The sequence below is a fragment of the Fistularia commersonii genome, chromosome 2 (assembly GCF_037954325.1).
Source record: "Fistularia commersonii isolate RoL2024-O1a breed Wild chromosome 2, RoL_Fcom_v1.0, whole genome shotgun sequence".
NCBI classification, from domain to species: Eukaryota; Metazoa; Chordata; class Actinopteri; order Syngnathiformes; family Fistulariidae; genus Fistularia; species Fistularia commersonii.
In genome coordinates, this window is record NC_141285.1 from 23916709 (window position 1) to 23941682 (window position 24974).

A 24974-nucleotide genomic window follows, 5' to 3' on the forward strand; every position below is an offset into this window, starting at 1 on the left:
ACACACACATTACCTGTAGCCATTACCTCCCACCTTTTTTGTGGAGGCAAGTGTCCAGTTCGGAGACCGGCATCAAACAGGAAGTGCTTTTACCGACGTTCCCGTTAAGGACGACACACTCTCTGCTCTATTTCCCGTCAATAAAATAGTTGTTTTTTTTTTGTTGTTTGTTTGTTGTTGGAGGGAAACCTTAAAAGCCACGGATCGGACAGCTACTGTGATTAGCGTTAGCAGGCGGGAACGCCGTTCCCCGCCTTTCTAACAGGGGGGGGGGGGGGAAACACACCGACAAATAAAGTGTAACCCAAGGATTTTAATGCGTGTAAAAGAGATAATGTATGCCTTTCCCACTTCTATAAAAAAAAAAAGCTACTCTAAAAACACAATAACCTCATTTTCTGTTACAGTTCTTCATGTGTTTTGCAATTTTTCTTCTTTTTTTTTTTTTTTATAATCCACAAACCTGGCAGGGGAGATGTAAGAGGAGGCCGGTTGCGTAACCCGTTGGAAGTAGGTAAAGTTAGCGAGGGAAGTTTGCTTGCACAGGTGCCGGTCGGGAGCGTGTTGCGTTAGCCGTGTCACGTGGGCTGCGCCGCATCCGGAATCGAAAAAAAAAAAAAAAAAAAAATTCTTTTGACGAAATAGAATAACTGTCAGACGGTTTGGAACACCACATGCTTCCCGTGTTCGAACACAATACAAATTTACCGCTCAGATCTGGTGTTGTTGGTGAAAGTTCTCGGTTTTGACGTTCGAAACCGTGTTTTCCCGCTTGTCAGCGTGAGCCGGGAATCACGAGTTAGCATCGCAAACGGAAGGAGTGCTAAAATCACCCAGAAGAAGCAAATTCGGGCGACATCAGCCGAGACCTCGAAGGTTTTCACCGCCGATTTTGAACAAAAACGTCCAATGTGTTGTTGGAGGCGTCTGGTTCTGGAGGATCGAACCTCCGTCTGCTTCCAACGTGGTTTATTAATTGTCAGCCACGGGTTCCATTACGCTCAGTGTGAGAATGAAAGGCCACCGTGTGAGTGTGTGTGTGTGTGTGTGTGTTCTGTAGACGCCGACGCCGCCATTTTCCCCAGCAAATGTACATCTGGGCCTCAGCAGCTCCTTCGCCTTCTCTTTGTTATCTTCCACGCTCATTCAGGAACTGTTGCAGACCAACACCTGCGTTCGCAGCAGATGGAGGAACAAGCATTGGTGCCAGGTACGCACCCACACACACACACACACACACACACACACACACACACACTGAGCCTTTCAGAGTGGCAGAATCAACAGATTAAGAGCTTCACTGGGCAGGATTGCCGTTTAGCGGGACTGAATGAAAGAATATAATAAAAAAAAAAAAAAAAACAGGCCGCTCTGTAGACTGGGGTCTTTTCTGAAAAGGTTTCTCCGACCTTTGAGGAGATCACAGCGTCGACAAGTCGGAGATATTTGAGGATATTGTCCGTTTCCTCCTGCTCTCTTGCTTCCTCCACAGCGTTTTAAGAGCGTTTCGGCCTATTTTTCCGCAGCTGATGCTGAGCAGCGGCGTGCTGGTCACCCTGGCCCTGAACGGACCTCAGCTCCAGCACGTTTGCATCGATCGAGCGCTGGCGGGGCGACTGCCGGCGAACACCGTGGCCGACGGTTTGTCACACGACACACACACGCAACTGAACGGCAAATAATTTATACCGCCGCGTCATCTGGAGGCGACCTAAAAAAGCCCGGTTGGAAAAAAACGGCAAGAAAAAAGAATCAATAATCGACCCCCGTCATGAAATTACGGGGTTTTCTCGAACTCAAGACCCACTGAGGTTAAACGCAGATTTAAAACGCACTTGCTTGTTTGTACCATTTCTTCACACACACACACACACACACACACACACGGAAATACATTAGCACCGAAATGTGCCCGAACCGACCCTCGCCTTGCACGCCGACTCACACCTGCTCACCCCAGATGCTCACCCCGTCATCCACCACGCACACACACTTAACGCTGACCATGCAAACGCACCCACACACACACACACACACACACACACACACAACACTCACACGCATAACAGGTGCCACAGGTGAGCGAGGCAACTCCGCTAGCTAATTGCGGGCAAATCCTTTTGTGTTGTGTGTCCAGGGGCCTTCCCTTAAGAGCATCCATCAGTGTTTTTCCTCCATTGCGCGTTCCTCCAGGGAGCCCCGCCTCCCGCCCTCCGTGCCCCCCCTCGCTCCGCAGACCTGGCAGGAGAGAATAAAGGGCCGTGGACAGCGGCCCAAATCTGCTAATTATTTCTTTCTTTCTGTATCAATTATTTGTTCATAACATCGCCCTCCTCGCTTCCGCCCGCGGTCTCCAGACACCCGATAAAGCCCCTGCAGTGCACGCGCACACACACACACACACACACACACACACACACACGTGCATGCAAACACACTCACACACCCACACTCACACACAAACGCATTGATACACAGCTGTGCTCAGAGTTACACAAGTACATGTGTAACCATTGTTTTTTTTTTTTTTTTATGAAGATCAACAAGCAGTCATTTTACAGACTTGCTTGCACAGACGCACGTACACAAACACACACACACACACACTCACACACACACACACACACAGGTACGCATACAGCTACTCACCTCCCACTGTGCGCCATTCAAAGCCTCAGAGGCACTAATTATTAGAGTAATGGTTGTGAGAGGGTGGTTTCAAGGGATTTGTGTGTGCATGTGTGTGTGTGTGTGTGTGTGTGTGTGTGTGTGTGCAGGGTGGAGTAGAAGGTTAGAAGCTAGTTTCACATCTGTCACTTGTTAAATTAGCCTTAGACAATTAAAGTAGAAAGGCAGACAAAATCAGACTGTCGAGTGTACTTAGCATGAACAACTGCCGAAGGAGTTTACCATTACAATTGTGCGCTAACCGGCGGAGGAAGGGGTGCGCGGGCGTGCACGTCTGCGAGTGTGTGACACGCCGTGAAGAGGTGTCTCATTATTGTCCGTACGGGTTTTGTATATTCAATCACCGCGGCGCCACATCAATTTTCCAAACATTATTTTACACCTAAAGTGACTCGACGTGACAACGCGGCAGCCAAAAAAGAAAAAAAAAAAGGGAAAAAAAAAAGCTCGTCTGCTGGTGAATGCGGAGGAAAATCCCATTTTTTTGAATGACATGGATTGAAATAAATGTGAAACCGGGGATGTTTTATGTATTTGTCTCCCTCGGTCCCAGCCGGGTCCGCCATTGTTCCACCCCGTGACAGGCGGGATTACTGTCCCACGTTAAACTTTACATTGTCACCTCGCATTTTCCCCACGTACTGCATCTACCGCCGCCTATTGCATCACGCCGAGCCGCCGATTACGTATATTTTACACCATCAAAGTGTTATCGTCCCGCTTTGGCCGATGGCTGGGGCGAGCTGCACATATGCTCCGTGATTAAGCATCCTTAAGTGATTTTTCATAGCCGGTTTCATTTACTCGTGTTTAAATGTGCTTTGGTTAAGCCCATTGGCCTCTTATGTCAACATGCTGCTGAAGAGATGGCATTAAATGGATTTAGGGGACTGTACGTGTGTGTGTGTGTGTGTGTCTGGCGTGTGTGTGTGTGTGTGTGTGTGTGATGAGTTTGCGCGCGTGCTTTAATATATGTTCGGTTGGTTTATATGCTTGTGGGTGTGAATGCATATACTGGATATGTACACATGTTATGAATATGCATTAATGTATATTTAGCTAACCAAGTGAATATTTGTTTAAAGGAGGTTAAGAAAGAACACACAGCTGACAGTGTGTGTGTGTGTGTTTTTTTTTTTTCGGGGGGAAGGAGGGGGCTGGGGATCGGGTGCGCCATGACGGTCTGGCCCCTAATACCAAATCAGCCACCTGGTCCCAGACAGGGCCGCAGCCTGGTTTCATATCCACTCCTTCATTTGGGGATGAATGAGATTAATCCTAATCCCGTTTATAGACACCCATAGAGATCAATACTAAACTGCATTTAACTTGATTTGCTTTTAATCTATTACAAAGACGCTTACTATTGCATTAAACGCCGTTCCTGAAAGCCAAGGCATTGGACATGACTATATTTGTAATGGTTAAAGCCCTGAACCCATTTCCAGTACAAATGCATTATAATCCAACTTCAACACAGGGACAGAGGGATTGCACCGACTCAGCTGACCTGATTAAGATGCTAGCTGTTTTTTTTGTTTTTTTTTTAAATTTTATTATCATTTTTTTTCTCTATTTATCCCCCCCCCATCCTCCCCTTTCCATGTTTCCAAGCAATGTTTCACTTCCCCTCATGAATATTTGCATATTAATTTGAAATTTTTCACACAACAGATTGATTTGAAGTATAATCGTACCAACACCCTCACGTGTATAAATACACACACACGCCACGGTTAATTGTCGGTTAGATTTCCAAATCTCGGTGTGCAGCCTTACTCATTCGACTCAAAGCGGGATATCTGAGAGACATGTGTAACAGCCCCCCCTCCTTTCCATTTAATTGGTTTCATAAACAGATTAATTTGAAGGAGAGGGGGGCTTAATTGCTAATCAGCGTTTCCATGCAGCTCCTGAAGAGTTGAACAGGATCAAGTGTGTTCTTCTACCGTTTAAAAAAAAAAAAAAAAAGGCCTCGGAGTCTGCGGGGTTTGTGACGGGAGCCGGGAAAACGGCGAAGGACGAGGAGAGTTTGGAAGTGCGGGGAAAGCGACCGAAAATACGAGGCGATCAAAACGATCGATCGAAAAAAAAAAAGGCTGACTCCGCCTGACATTAAAATCTGATCGGCTTTGTATTAGTAAATAACCGTTGATGCGCTTTCCAATGAGGCAGTACATGGAGAAACTTTTAAAGGTCACCATTTTAAAGGGAGGGGTCGGGAAAGATGAGCTTTATTTGTATTTTCGATCTCATCCGGTTACTATGGTTACTAACTTTACCAAACACGAGCATCTGCTTCAGATGTGAAGATAATGAGTCGTTTTTTTACAGAACAGGCATCTATCCCGTCCTGTTTGGTTCGTCTTGGGTTGGAAAAAAAAAGCAAAAAATAATAGAAAATATTTATATGATATTATATTAAGATGAGATAAACTTTATTGATCCCCATAGTTGAAATTCCCCTGTCACAGCAGCATAACAGTTATAATGAAAATAAAAGAAGTAAAAAAAAAAACATTTTATTTTTCATTTTATTTATTTTATTCATTGCTATTTATTTTTTTTCACTCTATTTATATTCTTCTTTAGTTGTAGTTCACCCTCACTTTTCCTTGATGTTACCCATTGTCTATTTATTTTCATTTTATTTATTTTATTCATTGCTAGTTATTTTGTTCACTATTTATATTTTTGTTTAGTTCTAGTTCACCCTCACTTTTCCTTGATGTTGCCCGTTGTCCATTTATCCGTCGATTTTTTTTTTTTTTTTTTTTTTTTTGTCTTGCTATATCCTGTCGTCTGCCTTTCTGTTTATATTCATTCTCATATTTATATTCATATTTATTTCCCTTTTTCTTTCTCTTTTTTTTTTTATTTTATTCATTGCTAGTTATTTTTTCCACTATTTATATTTTTGTTTAGTTCTAGTTCACCCTCACTTTTCCTTGATGTTGCCCGTTGTCCATTTATCTGTCGATTTTTTTTATTTTTTTTGTCTTGCTATATCCTGTCGTCTGCCTTTCTGTTTATATTTATTCTCATATTCATATTCATATTTATTTCCCTTTTTCTTCTTTTTTTTACATTATAACGCCGCTGTGGCAAAGATATTTACCCTATGGGGATCAAACATTATATTCCACACAGCCGGTCGCTGCAATGTTACAGGAATTTCAAAAAATTGGCTAAAATATCAACTGATTTTTGTAATCCAGTCAGCGAGAACGGCCCGTATCGGTCCCGCTCCTCGCAGAACGGCCTCCCGAAATTCCGAAAGATGTCGATTCAGCCGGCGAAATGTGTTCGCCCGCGACTTCTGAGGAGCTTCCTTTTTGGTGTGTTTTCCGGACCCCGGGTGAGAAACGTGTTGGTGTCATTCCCAGCGGTGCTGAGCGACAGGCTGATCCTGCTGTCCTTCCTGGAGACCAGCCAGGCGGCCGCCGTCTACCTGCACAAGAAGAACCAGGACTCCCCGGAGACTGGCAGGCGAACAGACAAGCTCTCGCCCTCTGAAATCAAGGTACGGTCGGCCGTGCCAGCGCGGCGTGCACGGGTAGCGCGGCTTTACGTACGGGTGTGCGCACAGGAAAGGATCCGTCATCGCCGTCTGATGTCGAGTCCAAAAAAAAAAAAAAAAAAAACAAAACGGATTTTAACATTTTTCCATGTTTTTTTTTTTTTTTTTACCTGGATGTTTTATCCCCTTCTGACAGGCTCGTCTTCTGCTTGCGATTTCATCGTCACAGAAGCGGAGATTTCTGGAAAAATGGCTCCGTTCTCCACCGATCGCTCGTCACGCGTGTTCTTTATAACGCGGAAAACACACACTTTGCGATATTTTTTCCACATCGGCTCAAGAGACAGGGTGTAAATGACAAAGTGTGTGTGCGCATGTGTGTGTACGTGTATGAAAGTGTGTGCGTTAGAGTTTGTTAAATCACACATATTTCGGTGTATTTTGATTCTAGTACGTGTGTGTGTGTGTGTGTGTGTGTGTGTGTGTGTGATACCCCACCATTTAATTTGGCCTCTCAACCCTGGTGTGTTCTTAACTGTATTATTACCGGTAGTTAGCTAAGAACTACAGCTAGTTAGATGTGGTTACCGCCATTTGACTAAGAGATGGGTGAAATGCGACCTCCGGCAAAATTATTGATCCTTAAATATTGATTGATCGATGGTAACATTTCGGTTCCCCGAGTACATCCGCTCTGCATCCCTCCCTTCGCTATGCCATCTCTCTTCGGGAAGTGTGTGTTGCTGAGTGATGCAGTCGGAGGCGAAGGAGTGTGTGAAGGAGTGTGTGTGTGTGTGTTTGTGTATGTGTGTGTGTGTTTTCAGTAACAGGTCAGAGTATGTGCCTTCTGTCCGCAGCATCCTCCTTCACTAGCTGGCTAACCCTGGCATTATCACATCACTGCCAGGCCCCTTGCTTGATGTGTGTGTGTCTGTGTGTCTGTGTGTCTGTGTGTGTGTGTGTGTGTGTGTGTGTGTGTGTGTGTGTGTGCGCGTGCACGCACGCTGGAGTGTATAAAAGCAATTGTTCCTGCCGTGCATCTGTCTCCTCCAGCAGACTCCTGATAAGATGCCCTCCCTGACAAACACACACACGCACACACACACACACTTTCCCCAGTACCATGGTCACATTGCACTGTCCACGCCTCACACTCACACACACACATGCACACACATGTGTAATATGCACACGTGTGCACATGTATGCCCCTGCCACCCATCCCCCACATTAACCAGAGACACACACATCGCCCTGGTCCAGTGGGCTAAGCTGGGGAAGAGTGTGCGTATGTGTGTTCGTGTGTGCGTATGTGTGTGTGTGTGTGTGTGTTGGGGGGGTGGGAGGGTGGCTAAACTAATCCGGCCCACAGAAAGTGGTTTTTGATTATTGCTGACCAGCAAATGCCAGTAAAAAAAAGAAAAAAATCTGGGAAGACGTGTGTGTGCGGAGGTGTGTGTGTGTGTATATATGTGTGTGTGTGTGTGTTTGGGGGGGGGGGGGTATTGTGCTATTAACCCGGTGATTTTCAGATTTCTCTCCCTCTTCTTCTTTCCCATTTCTAATCTGTCAGTGATCTCTCGTTCAGCTGTTTGGGGAAACTCTTTGTTCCCTTTATCATCAGATGTTCTTCCATCATTTTCATTCGTCTCTGTATTTTAGGTCCAAAGCCCGAGTAGCCCCCCCCCCCCCCCCCTCCCCTCGGACCCCCCCTTCGGACCCCCCCCTCGGACCCCCGCCCACCCCCAGCCCCCTCCCTCAGAGGCAGGAAGGGCAGACATGGACCACTGAGCCTCAAATCTGCTCCACTCATACAATACAGTTTATCGATTTACTAATGTTTGCATGTTCCCGGCCGTTCATAGCGTATTTTTATGTACAGTAAGGACGTGTTTTTTTTTTGTTTTTTTTTTAATAAATATTTCATGAGACGTGCGATCCTGCTTTTGACAACATTCATACCGAGTGATTTTGATTTCACAACCCCGCTCAAATATTCATTTGAACACAAACCTCTCATTGATTTGTTTTGGAGGAAAGAAAAATTCCAATTATTCTATTTTTTTTTTTTTATCCCCCCCTCGTCCTGATGTATGTCTTTTTGTTTTGTCCTTCATTCACTCATTCAAGCATGCTTTATTCTCCTTTGCCTAATTCTGCGGCGCTCGGAGGCAGCTGTCGCCCTTCTTCCGTCCTCCTTCCTCCCGTCGCCTCAGTCCAAACCCAAACACTGCCTTCTTTTCTTTCTCCTTCATTACCATCCTTTATTCCTCTCTCTTATCCCTCCTTCACCTCCGTCCTGCCTGGATCTGTCGGGTCCCGGCTACTCCTCCGCAGTGTGACAAGAGGTCACGAACGTGTGTGTGTGTGTGTGTGTGTGTGTGTGTGTGTACACGTGTGTGTGTGTGTGCGCTAGCCATCGGCTGCTTCATTGTGTTAGTGAATGTGACGGTAGATAAGGAGTATATGAAAGGCCTGTATGAATATTGGGACTGTGTGTGTGTGTGTGTGTGTGTGTGTGTGTGTGTGTGTGTGTGTGTGTGTGTGTGTGTGTGACTGTTTAGAGGGAATGAGCTGCGGTGTACATGAAAGCCAGGGTCACGGTGTAAGACCTGCAATTTCACCTGCTTTAAGAGTGTCTCTGGATAGAGCACTGTGTTAAATGGTGTGTGTGTGTGTGTTTATGTGTGTGTGTGTGTGTGAATCGTCCCCAGTATGTTCTGTATATATGTGAGGAAATGTACTATTTAAAGTGTTTTCTCCCAGTACCTGCATCTTGTCGACTTCTTAAAATAATCGCCATAATCGTCTTTTTTTTCCCGTTTTTCCAGAAAATACAAAAAAATGGAACTGGATCTTAAATAAGGAGTTGATTTGGGCGAAAAAAAAAAAAAAAATTCTGACGAAAAATGACCTTGGCAGCTCTTTGAAGAAGGTGGCGATATTTAACTACGCGTTGGTCGTTGGTTTTGATCATTTTCCTGCCCATTTTGTGACCATTCAGTGGATTTCTGCTCAATATTCCGCAGTTTTGATACTGATTTATGGCTGATTTTTAAATAAATTTAAATAAACTACATAAAATTAAATGGAATCCCGATGGATTCAAAGTCATTTCAGCCCGGATGTTTCTGTCATTACGAGCTGACCGATGGCATTTCAAACAATGTTATGGTTTGCAAAAGGATTTTCACGTCAGTGTTCTAATCAAATATCACAACATTTTGGCATTTTGAGATCCACATATTCTGCTCAGAACCACAAACCTCAGAGGACAAACGTGTTAGCCAAAGTCCTTTCTAAGATAGCTGTACCAAGTTGTGTGTTTGTGTGTGTTTGCTTGCATACATGCATGCATCGGTGTGTATGTATGCGTGTGTGTGTGTGTGTGTGTGTGATTGCCCTCCCCCCCCCCAAAGCACCCAGAGAGCTCATTACTGTGCGCCTCTGTGTTGTGGCCTGTAGAGCGTGGCAGACCTTCCCAAAAATATGCACATCACTAAAACAACAAGCCCGACAGAACAAAACACACACACAGATATCAATAATGAAAGATTAAAAAAAGCAGGATGGACAAAGGACAGGAGAGGATGGGTAGCAGAATCTAAAGTTCAGAGCCCCCAGGTGTGTTTATCCAGATGCAGAGTCCCGCTTCGCTTTATCTTCTGCTTTCTATTCAGAAGCTCGCGGCCTGTGATGCTAGCTCGCTCGCTAGCTAGCTTGCCGCGTCTTTGTCTGTTTTCCCGCTCATACCGGTCTGTCGTTGCCCCCGCCGTCGTCCAGGTGTTCTCCGTGGAGGTGACCGGTCGCGGCCGCCGGCTCTTCAGAGGGCTGGATCTCAACTGCGTCCAGGACACGGCGCTCTGCTGGTGGAACCAGGACCCGCCGGACCAGGAACTCTGGCCCTGGTCTCCTTCAAACGACAACAGAAACAACCTGGTGCTGCTCAGTAGCTCCTCTGCTGAGGGGCTCAAGGTAGAAACACACACACACACACACACACATGTGGACAGGTCGCTCTCCTAGCCGTTGTGTGAACGACCGATGGGATCCCTCGCATGAGTCCGAACGTCCCTGAGCACGAGCAGAAACGGGAATCCCGCTTGGGTTTCTTAGGCGGCGCTAAGCTAGCAGGCGGGTTTCGACGTTTTTCAACGCAGAAGGAAGGATTCCCACAGAAATTCCTGAAAAAAAAAAACGCTCGCGGGTTCGTCACGAAGGAAGATCAATGTCGTCTAAGAAGGGAAAGAAGATATTCCTGAAGACGCCCAGATGGGTGCAGTCCTGCTTGAATAAATAAATGCGTGATTTGTTCAAACAGAAACAACACAAGTCAAAGCAGCAGATGTTTGATAGATTCCACCGTTTTTTTTTTTGTTTTTTTTTAATTATTTTAATCATTTCAGTGACTCCGATTCTGCGACTTCTTGCATTTGTTTTTCGGAGGTGTGTATCCCCCTCACCGTCACGCCCCCGACTCTTTTTAAGGTCGGACGCTTTCTTCAATCATCCCTGCTTCCGCTGCTGAAAGAGTTTTTTGTACTATAATTTCTATGCGGCAAAATATTATTCAAATTCCAGACGGTTCACGTCTATATATTTAATGTATTCATCGCCGTTTAAAGTTTTAAGATTCACACACACACACACACACACACACTCGGCCCCATCCAGTGGTGTTTTGGAGGAGAGACCTGTGCTGCTGCTGCAGATGGGATTTGGAACGGTGTGTTAGTCACCTAAAGGGTGGCACCTCCGTGTTGCACCTCCATGCATCACCACATTAAATATGCAGCAGATCTTAAGCCGTGGTACAGCGTGAAGGAGAACGCCTACGCTTGCACGTGCACACACACACACACACACACACACACACGAGTACTTGCTAAGACACACATCCCCGTGGCCTCTGGCAAAACTGTGCCGTGAGCCGTGGTTAACGTTGGATTGGCGCCACGCCGACGGCAGATGAAAGATCCAAAAAAAAAAAAAAAAAAAAAAAAAAATCCACTCCACTCCTCGCGCCGCTCTCCTTCTTCTTCTTCGTGTACTTTTTTTTTTTTTTTTTCCCAGAAAAAAAAAAAAACAAACGGATGCAAAACATTCGTGCTGCACGACGACAGGAGGGAAGGGGAAGGGCGAGAGGGAAGATGAGCGTTACCAATTGCATGCTAGGAGAACAAATTCACACAGGAGAGAATGGGAGAGCAAGTGTGTGTGTGTGTGTGTGTGTGTGTGTGTGTGTGTGTGTGGGGAGCACATGAATATTGAAATAATCAAAGCAGATGCTGCTCACTGCTTTATCCGCCTCTTGTTTTTTTGGAAGCTTCTCCACATTTATCATACTCCTTCACCTAGTTTATTCTCTCCGTCTCCTCCAAACCGCCGCCCGCCGTCACCGCCGCCGCCGCCGCTACATCCCCATCCTCCTCTCCTCCTGCCTCCCCTTTCCTCCACGCTCGGCGAGAACATTACGCCGTCCTCGCAGGGGCTGCGGCGTCGCACTCTAATGAAAGCGTTTGTTGTCATTTTTCAGATGCGCGGTGTGAAATTAAGCGAGCAGTTTAATGTGAGAGCCGTGGCAGGAATCAAACGGCGGGCACACATCGGCAGACGCCAGCTACTTCAATCACTTCAAGCTCATATATATGTTCCTTTTGTTCAGTTCGCTATCTGCAGCACTAAGCCAATTTTCTAGCCGGTCTCTCGGCATTTAAAAAAAAAAAAAAAAGTCTGATTTGGTTCCCTATGTGGTCTTAATTCCTGTCACCCCCTCCTCCTCTTCCATCCCCCTCCTGCTGATAAGTGGAGCCACTGCAAGGAGGAAGGAAAACACGTATACAGTTTGTTTTTATGCAGCCTGTTAACATTTTTAATGACGCTTCCTTCATGCTCCTCTCCCTCCACACACACACACACACACACAGAGCCACCAAAATTTAATATTGGTAATGAAATGTAAACAGCAGATGCTCTTGTGCATGCGTGTTTGCAAACATACTTTCTCTTTTAAACCCTATGACTATCCTGTTATCTGTCACCAAACAGTTTTTCTGCAGTTGTTTGATCTGCATTTGTGTGATTTCTGTCTTTTAATTAGTATTTACTTTGGCACCGAACGCAGTGGTGTTTTTGTCTCCAGCAAAACAGAGGAGGAGGAACGGGAGGGGGGCAGATTTTACACCCGAAATATAGAATAAAACAAACAACATCCATATATTGTGCGGGAAGACTCGGCGCTCGCTCGTCGGTTTATTAGGTACACCGAGAGTCCGTTTTGTGGAGATTTATTTGGAAGTCATTCCAAGACCCGCTCCTAATATTTTGTCAGCCGGCCGTCGTTTTTTTTCAGGCGGTCAAAATATGAGGGACGCCTGCTGCCGTTTAATCGGTTTAAATTCGTGCGTTATTCTTATATTTTGAAACAAGTTGGTTGGACGGCGATCTGTCGTTCGTGTCCGGCGACACGTTTCTTGAATTTCTCTTTCGTCCCAACCGTCGCCGATCTGCCTAAACCGAGCGCGGAGGGAGCGAGATTTTATTTTATTTTCTTATTTCCTCTTCCGTCTTGAAATATCAGGACCCGAGAGCAGCGTCGAACGCAACCTCGGAAATGTCGCGATCCATTAAAACGCCTAACGGTCTCGTTAATAACCGAGCTTTATAATGGCGGGGGGGGGGGATTTATTGCAAGGCCGTTGTTTTGTTGCGCGGCGTCGGTTTATCTGTGTCCTGGCATGTGAGAGTATAATTGCGGCCAAATTAAGTGGTTTATTCTTCACTTCATCTCATCCACAGCTATAAAAAAAAAAAAAAAAAAAAAACAGAACAAAAAAAGCTATAAGAAAAAAAAAAACACAGCGGAGTATATTAGAGACTAAATTAACAGTGTGAAATGGCTAATGGCTAAATTTATAGAAAAAGCCGCGGTCTTAATTTAGAGAATTACAGTTGAAGACAAATCCCGGCAACCATGAACGGGGTCTGGTGCAGAATGCGGAGTGCAGAATTACCGCCGCTCCCAAACAACCCAGTTGTCTGCAGTTTCGGGCTCCGGTGAGTAATCTCTCCCGTGTACGACAATTATGTTCACTAGTACAAATGATGCTATTTAAAGTGCGGGGGAATATTCGTGCTCATAATCCGCCGGCCCGCTTGTGCATTTTTTTTTTTTTTTTTTTTCTCCCCCCCCCCCCCCCTCACACCAGTACTTCAACGCTAACCCTCCCGCCCCTCCTGGTCCAGAAGCCCCTCATCCCATCATCCCTCGACTCTCCTCCGAGTCCCTCCGTCTCCCTGCCCGTCTCTCCCTGTCTTTCTCTGCTCCGTGAGCTGGAAAATTGGCTTCAAAAGGCCACTGCTGTGAACAAGGGCCAGCCACACAGTTGGGCCCGTCCGCTTTATCTTTCTCGCCACGGAGGGGGGAGAAAAAAAAAAGGTGCCAGCCAGAGAGAGAGAGAGAGAGAGGAAGAAGAAGAATGGGGGAAAGAATAGTTTTGACCAGTCACTGAAACCAATAACCAGGAGAAAGCTACTTACCAGAGGCCTCTCGCTTTCTCCCTCTCTCTTCCTTGTCTCCACCCTCTTTTCGCTTCCTGTCTGTTCGCTCGCTTCCGTTCCCGCTTTCTCATCGCCTTCTATGCATATTTCTCACCGTCTCGCTCCCTCTTGACCCCATTCATCATTTTTTCCATCCCGCGCCCTCGGAAGCGCGGAAAAAATGGCGGGACGATACTCCGGACGGCCGCCAGGCGAGGCCTTCCCGTGATATCACTCGTCCGATGTTCCCGTCGTTTCCGAGATCCCGGCCTTCTCGCGCACACACACACACACACACACACACGCACGCGCCCGCTCGCCGCCCGTGACCTTTGTGACATCACGACACGCGAGGAGAAAAACTCAAAATTCAGATCGGATTTGACTCCGTCGCCGTATCCCCCTGCAGATGCTCTCTCCGTTTAGCACAAGCGCCGCGATGCAGAAGGCGCTTTGTAATAATAATAATAATAATAATAATAATAATGATAATAATACATAGGATTTGTATTGCGCTTTTCATGGCACTCAAAGACGCTTCACAAGTGAAAAACAGAAGACACAGAACATACACACAAGTATTGGGAAGAAGTCCATGATTACGGAGTGTGGCGAGGAGCGCCGCGGGGGGAGGTAGTCCAGGGACAAGCTGGAGGAGCTGGATGTCGGAGATGGTTGCTGGTGGAGGGAGAGATGGTGGAGCAGGAGGAGCAAGCAGATTTCGGCCGATGGAAATGCCGTCTTGCTAGGCGCCGTCGGGATCCCGAGTTTCGAGAGGCTAGCCGGCTAGCTAGCCCGCTCAGGTCGCCGTCGGGATCCGGAAGTTCGAGAGGCTAGCCGGCTAGCTAGCCCGCTCAGGTCGCCGTCGGGATCCGGAAGTTCGAGAGGCTAGTTAGCCAGCTAGCCAGCCTGCTCGGGTTGGCTAGCTTCACCTGGCAGTTTCTGCGCGACGCCGGGAGCTTGCCGGGGATTGTCCAGGTTAGCCGTACCCAGGCAGCAGTGGTGGCTACTCCCGATGGTCCAGCGTCCGACAGGTGGTAAGTCCAGCATTAGCACACATACAGTCCCGGGGAGATGTCGTGGTTGTGAGATCCGGGTAGATCGGTGGAGAAACCGAAACAGTAATGGTAGCTAGAGAGCGATTACAGCTGCACGATGGACCGTTCTGGGATTTAAGAGATGGATGCGACGTCCGGTTCATTGGTAGTGAAAGTGATGGCAGTCCCGACCTGGCCTCCATAGAGGAGATCCATGGATGACCTCTTAGAGGAGTCTGATGCCGGGTTGTGAAATCAGGATTATAATTTGGGATTTTCCCACAGGTTATCGTCTCTCCGAGACAATACATCCGTGGTGACTCGGCTCTAATTTGTGCAAACGCCGAGGTGCAAAGTGGGAAACCGCAACGGCGGTGGAAACACCGACATCGCAGGTGTTTGGAGGAAGCAAAAAAAAAAAAAAAAAAAAAAGATGCAGGATTTGCTCTTTTCCACTGAGCTTTAGCTGACGCCGCCCCGCCTCCCCGAAGCCCCCGAGCCCTCCATCCTTCTCTTGGAGGGTCACCTGTCAGGAGAGGCAGAGCTGAATCAGTCGCACCTCATCCCCGACGGTGGCGTGCTGGCACAGCGGGCACGAGCCGGTTGGGCAGAGGATGAAAAGCCGAGAGGATGAGATGTGAAGGGGGGGGGGGGGGGGGGGGGGGTCGGTCGGAGTCGGGATGTAGGGGGGGGTGAAGTGGGTCTTGCGATTCTTGTCGCAAAAAACCCCGGTGGATGGACTTCATGGTCCCGCGCCTGCTCCCCGTTTGCATTACACTTTATTTAGAGTCACTGCACGCCTGCAAAAATCAAGCTAAGAACCACACCCTTACAAGGATACCCCACCCCTTACATACATTGACACACACACACACACTGTCTAGCTACCTCAAATAAACACACACAGCACCCACCTCCTGGGGAGCAGCAGGAGGTGGCTCTGGGGGATTATGGAGAGCAAAAAAAAAAATGCTTTCGGGGTGGGGGGGTGGGGGGGGGACAGTCATCTGCTTCTCCCTCGCTGCCGACCGCGGGGAAGGCAAAATAAACTCCCCTCCTCCCTCTAAGTCCCTTTTTGGCCATGCGTGCCAAAAAACTGGGCCGGGCAGCTTTGCGAGAGGCAAGGAAGGCGAGCAGGCAGGCGGCCGATCCCCGTTTCTGTCGACACGGCGAAAAGAGAGCGGCTCGTTTAGCCAAAGCCGCCGCGGTCAATGCAGGGGCTCCCGTGGCTTTGCCGCCGTGCAATCCTTCCCGGAGCCTCTGCCAGGGGCCGGCGCGCCGCCGAGGCCCGCGGCTCCTTCCCCGCTCCTCACGGGTTTTATTTATTTTAATTTTATCCCCAGCGGCGATCCAGGTGCCGTATTTTGCGGACCCCGAGGCGCACGATTAAACGTACGGTATATAAAGCGAAACAAACGGGTCAGTTTAGTCGATCTTCATTCGAGGATGACTTCTCGGTGCCGCCTGCGGCGCGTCTAGATACGGTACCGGTCCCGGTTTTCCCGTCAGAACGGTTCACCGGGGTGTCAAAAGCGGAAGATGGCGAGCGTTTCTTCGTAAACCCTCGGTGTTTAATGTGAGATGGAGAGACAACGCCGTTTCATAAAAAGGAAGTACCAAGAAAGTAATTAAAAAACGTCACGTGGCACGCTATCGCTATCGCTATCGCTGTTGCCTTCAGTCGAACGGAGAATGTCGAGATTCTTCAACCCGTTGGTCTTGTTTTCCTGTCAGTACGGTTCACCGGGGTGTCAAAAGCAGAAGAAAGCGAGCGTTTCTTCGTAAACCCTCGGCGTTTGCTTCGAGATGGAGAGACGACGCCTTTTCATAGAAAGGAAGCACCAAGAAAGTCATAAAAAACGTCACGTGGCGCGCTATCGCTATCGCTATCGCTATCGCTGTTGCCTTCGCTGTGGCCTGTTGGGTTTGCTTTACTCGGTTCATCTTCTTGCCTCCTCCACTTCCGTACCATTGATTCTTTAACGCTAAATTGTTTAGCGGCTGCTCTATTCCCATCATCTACCGCGTGACTGATCGCCTTGAGTTTGAATTCTGCTTCGTAACCATGTTTTTGCCATTTTTGGGGGTCCTCATCCGCACAATTTGTACAGTAATATGTTGAAGCACAGTACGTACCGCTGTTACAAAAAGTGACAGGTAAGCGTACGACGTACCGGTTTATGGTTGCCAGCGATAGTGGACACCTGAAGTTAGCGCGAGGTTGGAACAACATTGTATTCCAGCGCCGCGTAATTAGTTATCTAACGTTGTCCGACGTGGCGATCGACCGTAATACAACGTCAAACGGTCCGACGATCAAATCAAGCCGAGCGATTGTCGCTTACCAAAGTCGCACTGAAACATTTAGACGGATGTTTGTGCGCAGCGTACCGCAATAAACTGATTCAAGGTCAGTAAGCGCAACAAGAGTTCACACAAAAGGCGATTTTTCCGAACATTTAAGGATTTCAAGTGCAAAAAAATCCGGTGCATTGAATAGCAACCCTGGATTTGACCGTTCGGGCTAATAATTCCACGCGTCTTCCTCTTTATTACTGACGAAGGCTCGTTTCCTGCCGCGCAGACAGTGTGCGGCGCTGAGCTCTTGGCTCGCCGCGCAGGTAAACAGGAGGTTGTTTATCACGGGTTGCCAAGCTGTGGCGAGCTCGGGGAGGAGATGTTGTTGACCTTGAGTTAAAACGGAGCGCTTATCATTAGGTGTCTTGATTGACAGCGAGGTGTTTGTGTGCAAAGTGAAGACTCGGTTACTTCCATCTCCGGGGGGTTCGAGGCTGCTGCCGCGGTGTGACTCATTCCTCTCACATCTTCTCCCACTCACTCCGATTCTCAACCCTTCCTCGATTCGGGGGAGAAAAACGAATCGACTGTTCTCCTTTTAGCCCAGTGAGGGTGTTAGCGTAAGCCAAAATTAGCATTCGGTCCTTTTTTTGGCTACATTTTCAAGAGACAAATGAAAAACATTGAATACGGTGGTCTTTTATTTAGCTAACGGTGCCGCAGCCAATCGGCTGCCTCCATCTTACCCGTAGCCAATCAGCTAACGCCGTCTAACCCGCAGCCAATCACCTGCCTCCGTTTGACCTTCTGCTGTCCTCTTCCCTTCCGTCCGTGAACCTCCTCTCCTGACCTCCCTGTTAGCCCGTGCTACGCTAACATCAAACTGTTGTGATTATATTGATTTCTTTTTCTTAAGGTTTGGGTTCACATTCCGACCAAATAGACCGACGTGTTAAAACAATCACAGGATTTTAAATTGCAGTTACAGTTACTGACTCATACGCGCGTCCATGCATGCTCGTGTGTGTGTGTGTGTGTGTATCTGTGTGTGTGTGTGTGTGTGTGTGTGTGTGTGTGTGTGTGTGTGTGTGAGAGAGAGAGCAAGAGTTCAGATCGGAAAGACAAACGCCAGCACAGGGGCGTGCAGAAGTCTGCTGAGGCCCGGAGCAAACCTTAACGGTATGCCCCAAAGGCCCCAACCTAAGGCCTAATAACAATAATAATAATAATAATAATAATAATAATAATTTTTTATCCTTTGTTAATCCCCGTGGGGAGATTCGTCCGGGAATCAAACCAGGAATATTCAGTTCCATAGACGATTGCTAGTCAAGGATGGAATATAGCTCTTTAGAAGACTGTTGTTAATACAACAACCCTATAATGAGAATTATTATAAGAAAGGAATTCTTGTTGAAATCTTTTTTTTCGTGGCAACTGGAGTTGAATTTCTTCACTTAAAGACCCCGACAAGAAGATTTCGACAAGAATTCTCCAGGACCTGGATGACTGAGAACCTCCACGGACATGTCAGAAAGGAAAACACAACACAAAACTGGTTAAATGTGAAATAAACAATTTATGTGATTTTATTTCCCAATGTTTTTTTTTTTCCTCAAATGATGCCACCTGTGACAAAACCCTTGAGCTGCTTCACTTTGCACATCAGCTGTGAGAAATTATTTTTCAGCGCTTATTCAAGCATGTAGGTCAGTCGCTCCCGGGACTCAGATTTTGGTTAATTTCAGATTTGAAAATGCTATTGTAAGTGGTAACGTGTGTGAAACAGTGTCAAAGACATCCTGTGCAAATATTTAGCTAATATCACCGTTAAAATTACTTCTACAGCCGGTCACTTTCCAGAGTAGGTAAGATATTTGATCCGGATTCCCCATGTTTAAGGAATCTGCACCACCTGAGACTCAAATTGCACGCAAAAGTGAAATTTTAAAATGTCCTTTTAAAATATAACATCGATGCCTTCAATCAAAAATTCTCATAAATGTTTCCGATTCTAATTTGCTCAGTTCCAAAACCCATCACCGAGGAGCTGCCGGTCTGAAATTGTAAACAACTTATTTGTCTAAATAGTGTCAAAAGAATTGAAAATGTCGTTTTCTAACTGGTTCCGTCCTGCAGGTGCTGAGTTCTGCTCGGACGGACGGCGCGCTGCTGTCCTGCGCCTTCAGCCGGCATCGGCCGTACGAGCTGCTGGCGGTGGAGGCGTCGACCGGCGGGGAGTCCTGGGCCGACGTCGGCGTGTACGAGTGCGCGAAGGGTCGCCTGCGGCGGCGAGCGTCCACCCGCGTCCCCCTGCCCTGCCCGCCGCTCTCCTGCTCGACGCACCCCTCGGAGACGGCCTTCCTCCTGGGCCTGAGCGACTCCTCGCTGGTGCTGGTGGACCGGCGGAGGGGGGTGTCTCTGCTGGCCTCCTGCCCCGTGCCGCCCACCCTCCTCGCCTGGCACCCCGCCGGGGCGGCGGTGGCGGTGGGCGGGGGGCAGGGGGAGCTCACGCTCTTTGATGTGGGCTTGGCACCTGTTAGCGTAGCGCTGGTGGCGGAGGAGGTGGCTCCCGCCGCCACGCTGAGGCTGTTCCAGCACCTGCGCCCCTCGGGGGGCCTGCAGGGCCTGCAGTGGGGCGCCGGCCCGGACGGGAGCCCGGCGGGAGCCGACCTGCTGATGTTGGCCTTTCACAGCGGACCTCTGGCAGCCCTGAGATTCCGATTGGGTGAGCAAAGACGACAAAAAAGATGCTTATAGAGGGCTCATATGGGGTTCTGTTGTACCCCTTAAAAAGAAGGATAAAACAACTACTGGGGCTTTAAGCACCCTGCTTGTCCAGCCACACACACACACACACACACACACACAGGCTATTACAAAGTGTTTCAAAGGTCTGACGGGAGCAGGGAGAACTACTTCACTCCTGAGTTTCAGCACCACAGGTAGATTTTCTTACCCTTCCCCGTCACGTCCCGCGCTTTATCTTTTAATAGAAGGTGATTTGTGGGGCTGCTAATAGGGATGCAGCCGTGGGCTCCTAATGAAGGCGCCCTCCTCTCCGGCTCTGGGTCTGACACCCAACCTGAACCCTGCTGTGTAAACACCGCTTGCCGAACGGGCCGTCCCGGCGCCCGCTCGCCGCCGAGGGAAGTTAATTTGTTGACGGGTGGGGAGGTTAGCCGGAGTCACGCTCTCAGAGGTCATTCAATAATCGCCCCGGGGCAATCGCTCCCCCACCCCCACCCCCCACCCCCCAACACACACACACACACACACACACACACACACACACACACCTCCCCTCCCGACCGCCACCACCCGCCCCCAGGTGCATTCTGGGATGCATTTTTCCGATAAATAATTTGCGGTGGCTGCGCAGTCCCTCGGGGTCTCCAGATAAAGTTTGCCAATCAAAAATTTTTCAGAGGCATAAACCTCACCCTCCAGAACACACACACACACACACACACACACACACACAGGCTGGCTCTTTAATTGTGACTTTGGAGTGAAGATGTGACAGTGGCATACAGTTGGCTGCTGGAGTTTGAAAGCAGGAGTGTGGGGGTTGAGGGGACGTAAGTAGGAGTCTTTTCCGAGTGTGTGTGTGTGTGTGTGTGTGTGTGTGTGTGTGTGTGTGTGTGTGTGTCTTTGGCTGTGTGTGTTTGCCTGTGTGCACAAGGATAGGGGAGGGTGTCTTCTAACAATAGCTTCCCCTCCTCTGATCGTCTGCCAATGTTTTGATGAAGAAAGTCACTGCGCGTCTTTTCTCCGTGATAATTCCCCCCCCCTCCACAAACACACACACACACACACACACACACACATGTATTCTTCTATTTTTATGCTCCTCTGCACACACACACACATGCACACTCTCCAAGTCGTTTGTTTGCTTGCGCTCCTCCTCTGTATTGACTGGTTTCATAAGGCCGCTACATGACAGAAGGAGTGAGTCGGGAGGCGGCGGCGGCGGCGGCGGCGAAGAAAGACTTGGCCGAGCTCCAGGTTTCCCTCTTTTTTTTTTTTCTTTTTTTCCATAGGAGGCAGCTCTCTGCTGCACCCCAACCCCCCGCCTGCACCCAGTTATCTCATCTGGGCACTGGTTGGCCACAGCTGGGCCTGCGCCGCTGCCAGAGACGCCCAGGAAGGAAATTGTAGTTTTACTTGAAGGCGAAATAGAGGTGAAATACTATTTGTTTTTGGATGATGGGACTTCACCAACAAGGGACGCCCTCAGGTCGGAGCTTCTCTCCGGAGGTCCCTCCCAAAGCCTCGTGCTAATGGTAGCATCGCAGAAGCGGGTGTTTTTAAATGGATTTAAAACGTTTTGGAGCTAAATCGGGACCGCGTTATTGAATTCCGGTTCAAATGTTCTTGTCGTGGCAAGCGGACTTGAATTTCTTCACACGGAAGACAAGAAATTCAAGTCCAGTTGCCATGACGACAATTCAACATGACCTGGGTGACTGAGAACCTCCAAAGACACACATTACTGAATACCATATTTTCACGACTATAAGGCGCACCGCACTAAAAGGCGCAGTCTCAGTTATGTATGGCATTATTGTATTCAACACACATATAAGGCGCACCTGATTATAAGGCGCAGGGTTTATGTACAATTAACGCCTCCACTTCCCCCTTTAACGTTCTCATGGTGTTCTCTACTACGTCCGCCTTACAACAACAACAACACACACAGGGCGCACTGCACTATAGGGCGCGCTGCACATTTTGAAGAAAATCTAAGACTTTTATGTGCGCCTCATAGTGTAATATTGAGCGTTTTAGTCAGCGAAAACACCTGCTTGATGGTAAAACGTCCGTAGCTTCAAGCCTGTAATACAACTAACTGTTTCAACACCCCAAACCACACGCACAAAATTCCCATCGACCCCAAAATCCCGCAGAAAACAAGCATCGACATGAACCCCAACATTCGTGACTCGCTTTAATATCTTACCAAACCAAAGCGGACGTTTGAAAAGGACCCCGTTTTGTCGAGATCTTTAATCCTCCTCCAGCTGATTTGGACGTTATCGTTTACCAAGTCGCCGACGCGCAGCGTTAGTGCGTTTTCAACGGCTGCTGCTGTGTCAGGGGTTCAGTTATGCGCCAGTGTGTGTGTGTGTGTGTGTGTGTGACGCAGAGCTAATGTTCGACGCCAGACACGCACCCGCCGCCCGTTGCTCAGATGATGTGTTACTCACAATAGCCAACTCTTCAGGGGCTTGCTAATTGCTAGATTTTCATTTTAATTGCCCCGTCACCCCGACCCCCTCCACCCCAAACACACGCACACATGCACACAACTCCTTCAGCTGATTTGACAGCCAGGACGTCGGTATGACTGGGGAAAAAAAAAAAAAAAAAACATTCGGGAAAGTATTTGCCAGTGTGTGTACACACACGTATGTGTGCACGGCGCAACGGTTTTCAAGAAAGAAATCCGACGGTCGTTAAGAGAGCCGACCGTTTTCAGCATTATTTGTGTAGAACTAAGAAAACAGTTTTTGTTCTGCGTGTCAGTCATGAATTGGTTATTTTGAGCTAATTTTCTTTTTCTTGTGTTTTGTTAAAACCGTTTTTCAGCAAACATGTCATGTCAGTTATTCAAAACACCGCTGTTTCTATAGAAGGGCTCGGCTAACGTCAGGACACTTTATGCTAATAAGAGCTAACAAAGGTTAGATTTAGCTAAATCTGCATCATAACAGTGGCTGTGGTACCTCATCTAGCGGGGAGGGGGGGGAAAAAACAACACAAAATGAGCTTCGTGACGAATTCCATCGCTCCGGTTCTCCCTTACTGCGATTAAATCGGCGATGAGTCCCGCAGTTATCGTTCCGTCGGCCGTGGCGATCGGGTCACTAATCGCCGCGGCGTTCAACACCTTTCCTTCCCGTCGTGCCTAATCTTCGCCCCCGCTAACAGAAGCAGACACCTCGAGCACAAAACCCCGTCCTTCCATTATTCAGCAGAGCCTTAATTTGCTCTCACACACGCAAACAAAGGCATAATCAATCACCTCCGGTCAAAAAAGCCACCAAGAAGACTCGTGTTTTTTTGTTTAACCGCAACGTTTGAATTCACTCACAAGCGAACGCACAATTAGGATTAGCGCGTGCTCTCCGGCTAATTGGCGGACAAGTCGACGCGAGTCGAAAGAATCCGGGGTTTCCATTCGTCACGGAAAAAGACGAAGGTCCCGAGCAGTTTTCGGACGGAAGACGGGAGGAAAATTGAGCCGACGGTCGGGTGTTTTGAGATTTTTAAGCGTGTACGGGATAAAAATAAATAGACGGACAAGTTATATACAAAGTGCGTGAAGGGTGATATGAATACGACTGAGAAAATGGAATTAGTCGGAAGACAAAAAAAAAAGCTCAGCATCACCAACAAATCGTCCCAACGCGGACGGAAACCCGCCGACCCTCGACTGAAGACGCGCTGTGGAAAACCCGACGTCGAGCGAGACGCTGTTTGCACAGTTGACGTTCGCGTGTGTTCACACACTGTGTCAATATTTAATCCGTCAGCGAATGTTGCGGCGGCTGCGGAGGAACGCGTGGATCCCGCCTTCTCCCCCCGAAGCCTTAGCCGCGTCATCAGCGGATGAATTATTGATCCCTTATTATTGAAAATCGATCCGTGCTTGGGTGTGACAGGGGCCCTCACCGGGGGCCGGATGGGTCCGGAGACGCTGCTGCGACAGCGGCTGCGTTGCGGGCAGGTCAAAGAGGCGCTCAACATCCTGGAGGCCATGGACTGGAGCGCGGCGGGGGAGCAGTGCTTCCGAGGCCTCGGCTCCATCGCCCAACACCTGCTGAGGCTGCCGCTGAACCCCGAGACTGAGGGTGGGTCCCAGATGAAATCCAGGAAATAAAAATCACACCGTTATATTTTTTAATCCACTCGACACAAGTCATGCAAAACACTGCGCTTTTGCACGTCATCGACATTGCATTATTATGTACTGCCGTTTTTTTCATTTTGAAATCAAAGTCTTTCCAGTTGTCGTTCTCAGTGTTTGACCCTTCGGATATTTTTTCATACCTGCTGTAAAAGATTCAACATTCAAAGTGTTTGTGGTCATTTGAACGGCGTGGAAACATGTTTCCCTTAATTTGCTCTCCATGTTGCATTTGGATTTTTATTGACGATGAATCTGTAGTGGAAACGTTATTATATATATACTGCTCAAAAAAATAAAGGGAACGCTTGAACAACACAATGTAACTTTAAGTCAATCACACTTGTGTGAAATCATAGTGTCCACTCAGGAAGCAACACAGATTCATTTTGACTTGTTTTAAGGACATTACATCAAAGTTGGATCAGCCTGGAGTTTGTTTTTACACTTTAATTTTGTGTGTGATTCCTAATCCAGACCTCCATGGGTTGATACATTTGATTTCCGTCGATCATTTTTGTGTGATTTTGTTGTCAGCACATTCAACTGTGTAAAGAGCAAAGTATTTCATAAGAATATTTCATTCATTTAGATCTAGGATGTGTTTTTTAAGTGTTCCCTTTATTTTTTTTGAGCAGTGTATAAATGGTGTTGGCAGCGCAAGTAAAACACTACAGTTTATATGGCAGTAATTCTATGTGCGATGCTGCATTTAAAGTGCAGAAAACAAGAATAAGAGTCGTTTTTTTTTTAGGATTCTGATCGCGGTCGTGGAGAACGAGTATGTTATAACATAACATATGTAACATATATGTGTTATCACATATGTGATGTGATATAAAATTGTATATCCCCTCCACAGGGGAGCTTAAAAAAACAACAATGCAAACTATGTAGAACCACAACATCATTTTTTTTTTTTTTTTTTAATTAATATTTGTTCTGCCTCCCATTTTCTGTGTGTGTGTGTGTG

General features: G+C 47.7%; 1 protein-coding gene across 1 annotated transcript in view; it reads left to right on the forward strand.

The window, feature by feature from the left end:
- The first annotated feature begins 1012 nt into the window (after positions 1-1012).
- wdpcp (WD repeat containing planar cell polarity effector) overlaps positions 1013-24974 on the forward strand; it is a 45858-nt gene continuing 21896 nt past the window's right edge. The window contains exons 1-7 of the mRNA XM_086162994.1: positions 1013-1027; positions 1151-1210; positions 1527-1641; positions 6075-6211; positions 9992-10183; positions 19222-19810; positions 23757-23945. Coding sequence (XP_086019120.1) covers positions 1013-1027; positions 1151-1210; positions 1527-1641; positions 6075-6211; positions 9992-10183; positions 19222-19810; positions 23757-23945 — 1297 coding nt within the window. The remainder of the gene's footprint in view (positions 1028-1150; positions 1211-1526; positions 1642-6074; positions 6212-9991; positions 10184-19221; positions 19811-23756; positions 23946-24974) is intronic.